Below are 14,323 nucleotides of genomic sequence, written 5' to 3'. Positions count from 1 at the left end.
ATCCTGCATTGCCAAGTAGATCAAAGATGTGGCTCAAATCGTGTTGCTGTGGCTGTGGTGTAGGTAGGCAGCTAAAGCTCCAATTCGACCCTTAGCCTGGGAACTTCTATATGAAAAAAAAAAAAAAAAAAAGACTCCAACTACAGGGTCATGGGTCCCATCCTTGGCCTAGAGCAATAGGTTAAAGAATCCTGCATTGCCACAGCTGCAGTACAGGCCCCAACTGTGGCTCGGATTCCATCCCTGGCCCAGGAACATCCATACACCGCAGGTGCACCAACTGAAAAAAACAAAACAAAACAAAAAAAAACACATGACATACAACGTAAGTATTAAAAATAAGTATATTAGTGGAGAATTAAGATGGAGGAATAGAAGGACTGGAGCTCAACTTCTCTCCTAAAAACAACAAAATTCACAACTAAAGGCTGAGCAATCTCCACCCAAATGGACTGGAAACCTTAAAAAAGATACCCTACTCCAGAAGAAAAAGAGGAGGCAACATCAAGAGGTAGGAGAGGCAATTTCACGATATAAACAACCCCATACCTCCTGGGTAGGAAGCTCCACAGACTAAAAACTAACTGGTTCACAGAGACTCACCTACAGGAGTAAGAGTTCTGAGCCCCACATCAAACCCTCACGTGCGGGGATCTGGCACTGGGAGAAAGAGCCCCTGGAGCATCTGGCATGGAAGGCCAGTGGGGCTTGTGTGCAGGAGCTCCACAGGACTTGGGAAACAGAGACCCCATTCTTAAAAGGCGCACATGGACTTTCACGTGCACTGGGTCCCAGGGCAGAGTGAGGTCTCCATAGGAATCTGGGTCAAACCTGACTGCAGTTCTGGGAGGACATCCTGGGAAAACAGGGGTGAATGTGGCTTGTTGTGAGGGAGGGACATTGGAAGCAAAGACCTTGGGAATATTCAGCAACCATGCCTTTCTCTGGAGGTGGCCATTTTGGGAAAATCTGGCCTCACCTGTCAGTCAGCCCTGAGAAGCCCCAGGGCAAACAACAATCCAGGTGGGATCACAGCCCCACCCCTCAGGAAACAGGCTACCTAAAGACCCCTCAGGCACACAGCTGCCTCTAATCCCATCCAGAGACTAAGCCTCACCCACCAGAGGGATTAGAATCAGCTCCACCTACCAGTGGGCAGGCATCAGCCCCTCCCATCAGGAAGCCTACTGCAAGCCCCCATACTGACTTCAGCCACAAGGGGGGCAGACACCAGAAGGAAGAGAGGCTACAACTCTAGTATCTGTAAAAAGGTCACCACACCAAAAACCTATAAAAATGAAAAGACAGAGAACTATAATTCAGATGAGGGAGAAAGGAAAAACCCCAGAAAATCAGCTAAGTGATGAGGAGATTCTCAGCCTCCAGGAAAAAGACTTTAGATTGTTGATGATAAAGATGATGCAAGAATTGGAAATAAACTGGAGGCAAAGATGGATAACTTACAGGAAACACTGACCAAAGAGATACAAGATATAAAACTTAAGCAAGAAGAGATGCAAAATACAATAACTGAAATAAAATATTCACTAGAAGCAGCTAACAGCAGAATACAGGAGGCAGAAGAATGAATAAGTGAGGTGGAGGACAGATTAGTGGAAATTACGAATGCAGAACAGAAAAGAGAAAAAAGATGGAAAACGAAGAGAGTCCCAGAGATCTCTGGGACAACGTTAAATGCACCAACATCTGTATTATAGGGGTGCCAGAAGGAGAAGAGAGAGAGAAGGGGACAGAAAAAATATTCCAAGAGATAATAGCCGAAAACTTCCCTAACATAGGAAAGGAACCACTCACTCAAATCCAGGAAGCACAACGAGTACCATGTAAAATAAACCCAAGGAGGAATACACTGAGACACATATAAATCAAACTGACCAAAATTAAAGACAAAGAGAAAACCCTGAAAGCAGCTAGGGAAAAGAAACAAGTAACATACAAGGGAACCCCAATAAGGTTATCAGCAGATTTTCAGCAGAAACTCTGCAGGCCAGAAGGGAATGGCATGATATACTTAAGGTGATGAAAGGAAAAAAACCTCCAACCAAGATTACTCTACCCAGCAAGGCTCTCATTCAGATTTGAAGGAGAAATCAAAACCTTCAAAGATAAGCAAAAGCTGAGAGAATTCAGCAACACTAAACCAGCCTCACAACAAATCTAAAGGAACTTCTCTAGGCAGAAAAGAAAAGGCCGCAACAGGGAACAAAAATTCCACAAATGACAAGGCTCACCAGTAAAGGTATATATACAGTAAAGATACGAAATCATTCATGCACGATTATACCACCAAAATCAGAAATCAAGAGAAGAGGTGGGTACAAATGCAAGACACTGGAGATGCACTTGCAATTAAGAGAACAACAACTTAAAACAATCTCATATACATATAGACTCTTAACAGCAAAACCTCAGAATAACTGCAAACCAAAAATCTACAATTGATACACAAACAAGGAATCTCTGGAGAAGAAATATATCTCATAGTAAATAAGTGCATAATCCACCATGAAGGGGGTCATTTGACATCATTCTTGGAATGCTGAAGTCTTCTTTCATCTGATTCTGATTTCCTCTCCATCAAAGAATTTATGATAATTATGATTAAATAATGCCACTGTACAATTAAATAATACAGTTCTACAATTGTATTATTAACCATTTCTCTCCATGGTACAATGTAAGTTCTATAATGTCTTGTTTATCACATCACCTAGAATGGTGTAATGCCTATATTGAAGAATCAATAAGATGTAACAAATTGTGAAGACATATTTATATAGTTACACTTTTTTTTATTCAATTTATGCACTTTATATTTTACTTATTTTCAGAGGGTGTATTATTTTTGTTATTCTTACCAGTTAAGTTATTCTTTTTATTATGCTATATAAAATATTTAATGGTAATAAGGCTTTCTTCTTTATAAATTTTAGTTGCATAATACACACAATTTTAATATAACGCTAATATTTAAAGAAAAATTGAAATGTAATAGATAATACTAAATAGTAAAGATGAAAGCCATACAAAATGGGATAAAGTATAGAATAAATTTCCTATTTGTCTCAGCATATTTTCCATTCCACTTCTCCAGAGGGAGTCAATCTCTTTCTTAAGATCCATGATATAATAATCTGTGTGAATGTAATTGTGTTTAAATACATGTATTTTATTCTGTAAAAAAAAAAAAAAGTAAAATCTCAAAAAATAAAAAAAAATAAAAATAAGTATATTAGTGCCTAATAGATATTAAGTCAAAGTGAAATACTGGAACATATTTATGAAATAGCCAATCCAATTTTTTACCTAGTCTCAATTTTTAGTTTCTTTTTAGAGTCATCATTCAAATATTGTGTATTTATACTTGTTGTCCTTTCAAGTTATATAAATATTCAATAGACAAACCCAAAATACCAGCTTCTACAGGGTCAGTATTCTTAAAGTAAAAACTCATTTTATAATTCTGTCTGCATCTGGATCCACAACTGCCAAAGCAATTCTGAAGAACAAAAACCAAGCAGGAGGCATAACTCTCCCAGACTTCAGGCAATATTACAAAGCCACAATCAAGACAGTGTGGTACTGGTACCTAAACAGACATATAGACCAATGGAACAGAACAGAGAACCCAGAAATAAACCCAGACACCTATGGTCAATTAATCTTTAACAAAGGAGGCAAGAACATAAAGTGGGAAAAAGACAGTCTTTTCAGCAAGCATTGCTGAGAAACCTGGACAGCTGCATGCAAAGCTAAGAAACTAGAACACACCCTCACACCATGCACAAAAATAAATTCAAAATGGCTTAAAAACTTAAATATAAGACAAGATACCATCAAACGCCTAGAAGAGAACATAGGCAAAACATTCTCTGACATCAACCTTATGAATGTTTTCCCAGGTCAGTCTCCCAAAGCAACAGAAATGAAAGCAAAAATAAACCAGTGGGACCTAATCAAACTGACAAGCTTTTGCACAGCAGAGGAAACCAAAAAGAAAACAAAAAGACAAGTTACAAAATGGGAGAAAATAGTTCGAATGATGCAACTGACAAGGGCTTAATCTCTAGAATAAACAAGCAACTTATACAACTCAACAGCAAAAAAGCCAACAATCCAACTGAAAAATAGGCAAAAGACATGAATAGACATTTTTCCACAGAAGATGTATAGGTGGCCAACAAGCACATGAAAAAATGATCAACATCACTGATTATTAGAGAAATGCAAATCAAAACTACCATGAGATGCCACCTCACACTAGTCAGAATGGCCATCATTAGTAAGTCCACAAACAACAAATGCTGGAGAGGGTGTGGAGAAAAGGGTACCCTCCTTCACTGTTGGGGGGAATGTAAGCTGGTACAACCACTATGGAGATCAGTATGGAGATACCTCAGAAATCTATACATAGAACTACCTTATGACCCAGCAATCGCACTCTTGGGCATATATCCAGACAAAACTTTCCTTAAAAAAGACACATGCACCCGCAAGTTCATTGCAGCTCTATTCACAATAGCCAAGACATAGAAACAACCCAAATGTCCATAGACAGAGGACTGGATTAGGAAGATGTGGTATATATACACAATGGAATATTACTCAGCCATAAAAAGAATGAAATAATGCCATTTGCAGCAACATGGATGGAACTAGAGACTCGTACACTGAATGAAGTAAGTCAGAAAGAGAAAGACAAATACCATATGATATCACTTACATCTGGAATCTAATATAAGGCACAAATGAACCTTTCCACAGAAAAGAAAATCATGGACTTGCAGAATAGACTTGTGGTTGCCAAGAGGAAGGGGGAGGGAGGAGAGTGTGGGGAGCTTGGGGTTAATAGATACAAACTATTGCCTCTGGAATGGATTAGCAATGAGATCCTGCTGTGTAGCACTGGGAACTATGTCCAGTCACTTATGATGGAGCATGATAACATGAGAAAATAGAATGTGTACATGTGTGTGTAACTGGGTCACCATGCTGTACAGTAGAAAAAAAAATTGTATTGCAGAAATAACTATGAAAAAATAATAATAAAAAAATAGTAATAATAATTCTGTCTGCACCTGGAATAGTAACAATACAAATCTTCTATAGAATCTAATCAGCACATTATCAAAAACATTCCTGAATGTTAACGTTATCACACAAATAACTGGTCTTTCTTCATCATTTCTCCCTAATATGTCTCAGAAAACAAATTTTTAAAATAGTATTTAGGAGTTCCTGTCATGGCTCAATGATTAATGAATCTGACTAGGAATCATGAGGTTTCAGGTTCGATCCCTGGCCTCGCTCAGTTAGGGGATCCAGTGTTGCTGTGAGCTGTGGTGTGGGTGGCAGACTTAACTTGGATCCCGTGTTCCTATGGCTCTGGTGTAGGCCAGCAGCTATAGCTCTGATCAGACCCCTAGCCTTGGAACCTCCATATGCTGTGGGTACGGCCCTAGAAAAGACAAAAAAAAAAAAAAAAAAAAAAGTATTTATATTCACACAGCCCTTCCATAATGTTCACCTTCCTAATAGCCCAATGCAAATTAAGTTCTCAGTCTTAAACAGGGAGTTACTCGAACAAGCCAATGGCATGAGGATTGTATGGTGGGCTAACTGTAGATATTATAGGATCCTGATTCAAAAAACTACCTATAAAATGACATTTTTGAGACAATTTGAGAAATGTGAATGTGAACTAGATAATCAGATATTATAAAATTTCTGTTATTTGGGGAAGTATGATAAAAGTATTGTATTCTTCATTATATTAGGTCTTTACTTTTTTAAGAGATACAAACTTACATTTACATACTTACAACTGACATGACAATGTCAGAATTTGATATACCACAGGAAAAGAAAAGCAGTTATGGTAAAATGTTGACAACTTTTCAACCAAAAGGGAAGAAATTACACTCTCCTCTCTATTTCAATGTACGTCTATTGTTTAACATGTTATATTTGTTATTTATGTTTAAATTTTTTCATATAAAGAAAAGAAGTAAAGAATAAACCAGTTACCTTTTCCCAGTAAACTCAACTTGTCCTTTCTTATTGAAGAAGAACTTGGAATCATTATATCCCCATCCATTCCATTTCATAACTTCTTGCCTAGTAAGCAGAAAAATATATATTAATGAGATCTATATTAAACTTCTTAAAACTAAACATAGTATCAATGACAGTTATTAACTTTCACATTTAAAAGAAAAACTTATTCTACTAATATTATGTTGTTTTAAATAAAATGAATATATACCAAAATGTCTATGTATTAATACTTCTAAATATAGGATCACTCTGTTGAGCAGCACCTGCTTCACAAAGGGCACTAACCACTAAATTTAATGCATTGAAAAGAAAAAGGGCAAAAGAAGAACAAAGGAGAAAAATATTTTTAGATTAGAAATATGCTTAATTTCGTACATGTTACTGAGTTTACATTACAGGACAGCCTAAAAAGTCTGCAAGTAAAACAAAATTCATTTGAATAGGAACAAATTTTTGTAAATGTTAGAAAAATCACAATTATTAATCTTCTGCTATGATGAAAAAGACCAATTTACAAAATAAGTTCACTAGCAGTGACAATACTAGTAGTAGACACTTTTAATAAAGTAGATTAAAAATTTGGAGTTCCTATCATGGCTTGGGGAAACAAATCTGACTAGCATCAAAGAGGACACAGGTTCAATCCCTGGCCTTGCTCAGTGCGTTAAGGATCCAGCATTGCTGTGAGCTGTGGTGTAGGCTGCAGATGCAGCTTGGATCCTGTATTACTGTGGCTGTGGTATAGGCCAGTGGCTACAGCTCTGATTCAACCCCTCACCTGGGAACCTCCATATGCCGTGGGTGCAGCCCTAAAAAGACAAAGGAAAAAAAAAAAAAAAAAAAAACTGAACACTGGGAAGTTCCCTTGTGACACAGTGGGTTAAGGGTCCAGGGTTTTATGCAGTTGTGATGCAGACTGCAACTGCAGCGCAGGTCCAATCCCTGCCTGAGAACTTTTACATGCCATAGGCACAGCCAAAAATAAAAAAAAATCTGAATGTGGATTTACAAACATTCTAAATCCTTCAACTTCCATGTAAATATCAACATCTATCTTGACCTACCCATTAACATTAATAGTTAATGACCATACCAGTTTTCAGTGTTCCAAAACAATGTTATTTTCAATCATTTCCATGAAAATCAATGACTCACTCATTCAATTTTACACATTATGAAAGAATCAGATAGGTCTAGACCCATGCAGCACACAATAAGCAACCACACTGAAGTACTGTGTTAGCATTTATTATGTATTTTAGCATAGTGCTCTAGTACATCTGGACTATTGAAACCTACTGTAAATCCAATAATGTAGTTTATGATGAAAATAGTTGAAGAAAACTTTTCTCTATGGATAAAGTTATTTGCTGCATTAAAATTTCAAAATACATCCCAAGAAAAAAATCTGTAACTGTGTGGTGATGATTGTTAACTAACCTTATTACGGTGATCAATTCACAATATATATAAATATCAAGTCATTACTCTACACACCTGAAAGTACTATTACATGTCAATTTTATTTCAATTTTTTTTGTTGTTGTTTTTTAGGGCCGCACTGCAGCATAGGTAATTCCCAGGCTAGGGGTCGAATCAGAGCTATAGCTGCCAGCCTGTGCCACAGCCACCACAACATAGGATCCAAGCTGCATCTATGACCTACACCACAGCTCACAGCAACACCGGACCCTTAGCCCAACTGAGTGAGACTAGGGATTGAACCCGCATCCTCATGGATACTAGCTGGATTTGTTTCCACTGTGCCACAAAGGGAACTCCTTACTTCAATTAAAAAAAAAAAAAAAAAAAAAAAAAAAAGCCAAAAGAAACAAAGATGTACTCACTGAGAAGTATTCTAATTCTCCATAATTCTCAAGGAAGAAAATGACAACTGACAAGCAAACCTTTTATTACAATCATAATTCCCTTCCAGTTCAAAGACTTTTCAAACAAGGAGAACACTAAAACAATGAACCAAATACAGTCATTAACTGTGTAATGAAATCCCCATGTATACATAAAATTAAGAAAAAAGAAACTAGAAATGCTCTCTTTAAAATTAGTTTTCAGAGTTCCCCAGTAGCTCAGCAGGTTAAGGATCCAGTGTAGTTACTGCAGTGGCTCGGGTTCAACCTCAGCCTGGGAACTTCCACTTGCTTTAGGCGCCACCAAAAAAAAAAAAAAATTAGTTTGTTATCAATAAATACTATAGTCCCTATACAAAAACAAACTGTAAAACACCTTAAACAGTATCAAATCCAGAGCATTGGAACTGTAGATGAGCCTGCTTTAAAACATTGCTCAATGTTTTCTTCTAATAATCACATTCCAGTTGCAGTATGCTGAAAAACAAAGAGATTTACAAACTTAAGACTCTTGAACTTAAATTGTTGAGTTGGGTAATAAAGAACTTCAAAATTCTGCCTAAAATATGGGCCTTGCCATATTAATACCAACTATTAGAGGCTTTCCAGAAGTTGAAATGCGGGCATTTGTAACACATTTGTATCTCCAAAAAAAATGCAATGTTGCTTAAATAGTGTATAGTAAAAATCTAAGTTACCCCCAAACGAATCTTCTGACATTTTCTTTTTTTTGTTTTTTGCTGTTTTTGTTTTTTAGGGCTGAGGCTAGCAATCTAATCCAAGCTGCAGCTGCCGGCCTACACCACAGCCACAGCAACATGGGATCCGTGGGATCCAAGCCACGTCTGTGACCTATACTGCAGCTCAGGTCAATGCCACATCCTTAACCCACTGCTAGGGGCTAGGGATCAAAGCCACATTCTCATGGATACTAGTCAGGTTCCTTACCCACAATGCAAACTCCCAAGACTTTCAAAGTACCCCATATGTTAAATAAATAGTAGGCAAATTTCCTAGGCTTCCGGTTTTAAACTTTTATATACACGTATCCCCTCAAATTACTAACATTTTCTATGACTGTTAAACACAATTATGTGATTATATTAAGCTTTAACTTCTTATATAGAAGAATGTAATGAGTACACTAAGGGGCATCATAGTACTAACATTTCAAAAATTAGAGTAAAACTTTACATGGTCATAGAATTCTAAAGCTACAGAGGTTCTCAGAAGCCATTCAGTTCAATTGCTCATTTTTCAGATGAAGAAACTTGTACCCAGAGAAGTGCTAACCTAGTTGTATCAGAAAACGATCTCCCAGTCTTGTCATTCTTACTCTTTAGAGAGGAATATCTGAAACTCACTATGTCATGCTCTTAGGTAACCAAAATGATTTAAAGGAAACTTTTCTTCATCACATTACTATTTTTCTAAGCACTATTACGTGTTATTATTATAGTCATTCTTCCGGAAGTGACGGAAAGGAAAATATTTAAAAATCAAGGAATTTGGTTATGTCAGGAAGCACAATGATTTGTATTCCCTTTATTTGTAAGACTATGAATTTAATTGTGCTACTCAGAATAAGGATCCCACAAGCACTGAAGATTCAAATAATTCAATTCTCAACTAACCATACAGTTCAATTAACCAGACTGATCTCTCAGATTTTTCAATTCTTAGAACAAAACACATGACGACCCCTCCAATCAAGTGAAAAAAAAAAAAAAAAAAAAAAACTGGATTGATTTTACCACACACACACACCAAAAAACTCCAATGTTTTACACATTTATACATCTGGCCACAGTACCAAATAGTGAAAAAACGTATTATATCTGGCATAACCAAAAAAAAAAAAAAAAAAAGAGAAAGACATAAAATAGCATCACATACACACAAGGTGGCAGTATTCTCCTATGATATACATACTCAGTAGTATGTATTTCACAGTGCTGTTGTTTCAACAATTTTTAACAGAAATTTTAGATTTAGCATTATTTTTATGAAAATCATGGAGTTATTCTATTCTTAAAATAGGAAAATTTCACTTTTAAGTCTGTACAAATTACAAATATTATTCTATTATTAGATTAATATCCTCTAAAAGTGATAAGCTGCAAGCATCCTGATATGAATGTATACTTCCTTTGATTACTATTTCTAATCATATTTTTCATTAGAAAATAAAGAAAAATTTGCTTTGAGCTATTTTTATTTGGGTTAGCAATTTAAAAAAAACTTCAGCTAACTGATAACTTAAAAAAAGGATCTTTTTCCAAAACAATCCCAATAATCAAAATTCTAACAAAGATACATCACTACTCAGTTCAGATGAAAACCAAATTTTTATCTATATTTTCCTATTTTAAACAATAAGAAAAAGAGCATATGATTTCAGGGCTTTTGAAAAATAAAAACTAAAGTATGAAACCTAAGCTCCAATGCTGATTTCTAATTAACCAAGCTCGGTATCAGTTAAATTCAAATTAATTCCATACATATGTAGAAGTTAAAAATTTTCTTTAAATCTTTCAAGGGTATTTTTGGTGCTGATTAAAATCCTTACTATCTGGTTATGTGCTTAATGCTTTAAGATCCAAATAATCCAAAGAAAATCATGAAAGTGAAGTAAAAAATAAAAGTGATGAGAAAGGGAGTTCCTTGGTGGCTCAGCAGGTTGGGGATCCAGCAGTTATCATTGCTTGTGGCTGAGGTCACTGCTGTTTAATCCCTGTCCTGGGAACTTCAGCATGCCAAGGGTGTGAACAAGAACAACAAATAGATGAGAAAGATACCAAGATTTGATAAATAAAATAAATATTTCCTTGAAAAGACATGCTACAAAAAATTCCTATAAATAAAATAATATTCCTACTAGCTTTTTTTATTTTAAAAAAACTAGGAACTCGAAGCTGAGTTCCCATTAGAAATGCAAAGGCCTAATGAGGGATGAAATCTGCAGAATACTGTTTAATTCTAAATTTAATTTAAAACATACATGCTTAAAAGTACATTTAAAGTTATTTCTAAAGACTTAATGGCAAAACTCCTATACCGCTATTTACAATGCTTACTGTCTTTTTTTTTTTTTTTTTTTTTTTTGTCTTTTTACCTTTTCTAGGGCCGCTCACCCAGTTATGGAGATTCCCAGGCTAGGGGTCTAATTGGAGCCATAGCCACTGACCTACGCCAGAGCCACAGCAACACCAGATCCAAGCCACGTCTGCGACCTACACCACAGCTCACGGGAATGCCGGATCCTTCACCCACTGAGCAAGGCCAGGGATCGAACCCACAACCTCATGGTTCCTAGTCGGATTTGTTAACCACTGTGCCATGACGAGAACTCCCAATGCTTAGTTTCTTGATCTAACAGTAGAATTAATTCATTTCAAAAAGTTGTTAATCTAAGTAGCTTAGTTATAAGCATAATAATTTATGCATACTATAAAAGAAAGCCCCTTTACAGAAAAAGAATAGAAAACTCAAATAGAAGACATGGATAGATCATCACCACTTAATTAAACTACTACAAATCTCACAGTTCTAAGACCATTAAAACATTTAACTTAGATAAATGCCATCAGGATTTGAAAGCTTGACACCAACGAACATATGAATCTTAAAATATTTCCTCTTGCCCTGTTTTAAAACTCACCAAACTCCCTCTTCCAACTATATTTCCTACAGAGAAAAACTAGCCAACTGAAATGTTTAAGAGGCTTGACAGTTTTGTTTTTTTCATCATGAATTAGTCTATTGGCACTCTGGCTTTGGTCACTAGAGAAGGTAGTTACAAGTCAAACTATCTAATATGACTGATTCTGGGACCCTAACAAGATCAGGCTTCTGGACAGGTCAACTTAACACTTCTCCCCAACAAGATAATAGTGAGCTTCTCCTTTCAAAACCTAGACATTATCATGCAACAGTTTGAACTTCAACACGAATTTCAATCTTCCCTCAATATCCCCCCTAAATTAAAACTCTGGTTGCCATAATAAAAATTTGGCCTTTCCGAACAATAAGTCTAATTTTATCCAATGTGATAGTGTAAAATGGATTAAATACAAGATTTTAGACACAGAAAGGTGTAGTAAGAACTTGGAAAAGAGAAACCAACAAGCATTACTGGTAAACCACTCCACAGAGCAATAGTGTGCTAATTTTTCATAGGTTATGCCATGTTTAACAGCCAACTATACAACTCCCAGGTATATGCTCAGTAGGAGCTCACATACAGTTCCATAAGGAAACATGTGATATATTCTCTGGAACATTTTTTGTAAGAGTAGCTGGACACATGACTAGAGTAATGGATGAGTGGTAAATAAAGTCCATGAAATACCATGCAGCAATCAGAAGCAGTGAGCTAGGGGTGTGTATGTACGTAAATAAATGTATATACATACGCATACACATATAGAGAGATTTTTTTAAACAACGGCAAACAAAAAAGGAGAAACAGTATGATCTATAACATAATACCATTTAAGCAAATTAAAAATATGCTAAACGATATTGCATATTTTACAAACTACACGTGTGTGTGTATGTGTGTGTGTGTATACACATACACGAACATTCATGGGTGCCCATGGATGGGGGCAAATGGGATTAGAAATCAGAGACTGAGGAAATAATAATAAAAAGGCCTCATACTCATTCATAGGCAAATGCCATGATCCAAAAACGTCTTACCACAACTCTGAGCCCTAAAGCAAATATGCAGCTCAGTCCTTGAGTCTCAATGAAGTTTCTCCATGTTTCAAGAAAATATTCTTTCACATACGTATAGAAATTCCATGATAGTTTGTTATAAAACCTCATTGTTGGGTTTCTTAGCAATCTCTACAAGTTGTTGGGGTTTTTTCACATTACATAATTCCATGACAAATGAGTCAGCTTCAAACACACAGCAAATCAAATACATATTTAACTTCCTACAGTCAACTCTTTATGGTTTCCAAGAATCTGGTACATCAAAGAAACTTTTTAAAACCACGGGAGTTCCCGTCGTGGCGCAGTGGTTAATGAACCCGACTAGGAACCATGAGGTTGCGGGTTCGATCCCTGGCCTTGCTCAGTGGGTTAACGATCCGGCCGTTGCCTTGAGCTGTGGTGTAGGTTGCAGACGCGGCTCGGATCCAGCGTTGCTGTGGCTCTGGCGTAGGCCGGTGGCTACAGCTCCGATGCGACCCCTAGCCTGGGAACCTCCATATGCCGCAAGAATGGCCCAAGAAAATGGCAAAAAGACAAAAAAAAAAAAAAAAAAAAAAAAAACTAAAACCTGAAATCAAGGGTCAAAAATTGTGTCCCCGAGGTCCAATCCCTATTATACTCACTATAAATTAACGATGTAAGAAAAAGGAATATACAGGTATGTGGCGGGGGGGAATCTTACAGACAGAGGCACAAAGAATTGGGGAAAGAAGGGAGGACTGGGGTAAACAAAGCAAGGCCAGGCTTACCCCTTGGCAGAAAAATCTGGTACTCAATACTCATTGCAGGCTCCCTTACCCTCAAACTTGTCTTACCAAATTCTACCAATTGGAAATTCATTATTGTTTGAATAATCTCTTTGAAAATGGAAATACAGAATAGTAGTCATTCAAACTTGTAGTCATATATATTCCAAATATTTTGTGCTAGGGTAGGTGTGTACGCATGCACACACCTGCAAAAACTTGGTATCTGCCATTCTGAAAGCCTGAAAAGGCACAATCACTCTATTGTTCGCCCTCATGTGTTACATAAATGTAACGAGGAAATAGCCCAAATCGGTATAAGGGAGTTGTCTTTATTGTCTTAGCAAAAGATAAGGAACAAGCATATGTACTTTCCTTGACCATGTGTGCTCCCTGGACTATACTTTACATTTCATAATTTGTTCCCTTCACTGTCCACATGTAATCTAATCAATGTGGCAATTTAGGTGATCAATTCCAGACTTTCTCTACAACCAACTGGGAAAATGTCACCTCACTTTCATTGCTCTCTCCTGGTTGCTAGTAATTGGAAGAGGAACTTTACCACAAGCTTATTACACTGACCAATCTGAAAGTGATCAAAGGTTATTTCTGGTACAGCCTTTCATTTGTGCAAAAGACTATGAAACTGAACAACAAAGAGAATATGAACATATCTAGATAATCTGTGTGTCATTTTACCACTAAAACCAATCCTCTGAGTTCCCTTTCTTAGCTGTCCTGCAGGGCACAATTCAATACCCTAAGATCCTAAAAAAGGCCAAGACTGGAATCCATATCTGCTTGCTATGTACATGGTATACTTGCTCTAACAAGTGTTTGTTTGTTTTTTTTTCCCCTAATAATAACTAGCAGAAGCCACTCCTTACTTTAAATGACAGGTAG

The 14,323-nt window shown here is 36.6% G+C and overlaps 1 protein-coding gene across 4 annotated transcripts in view; it reads right to left on the bottom strand.

Moving 5' to 3' along the window:
• Positions 1–14,323, bottom strand: part of AGPS (alkylglycerone phosphate synthase) — a 139,497-nt gene that overhangs the window by 99,394 nt on the left and 25,780 nt on the right. For all 4 annotated transcript variants that reach the window (XR_014829806.1, XR_014829805.1, XR_014829807.1 and 1 more), the window contains exon 2: positions 6,049–6,138. Coding sequence is in view for 1 of the 4 variants with exons in the window: in XM_021075128.2 (XP_020930787.1) it covers positions 6,049–6,138 (90 nt within the window). In the remaining 3 variants the exon portion in view is untranslated. The remainder of the gene's footprint in view (positions 1–6,048; positions 6,139–14,323) is intronic.

Source organism: Sus scrofa, chromosome 15 (genome assembly GCF_054392235.1).
Source record: "Sus scrofa isolate SSC_HxYL_T2T_F1_AM1 chromosome 15, Sscrofa_HxYL_maternal_Yorkshire_Landrace_v2.0, whole genome shotgun sequence".
NCBI classification, from domain to species: Eukaryota; Metazoa; Chordata; class Mammalia; order Artiodactyla; family Suidae; genus Sus; species Sus scrofa.
Note: the sequence above shows the minus strand (reverse complement) of the source record. Positions and strands in the feature narration are given on the sequence as shown.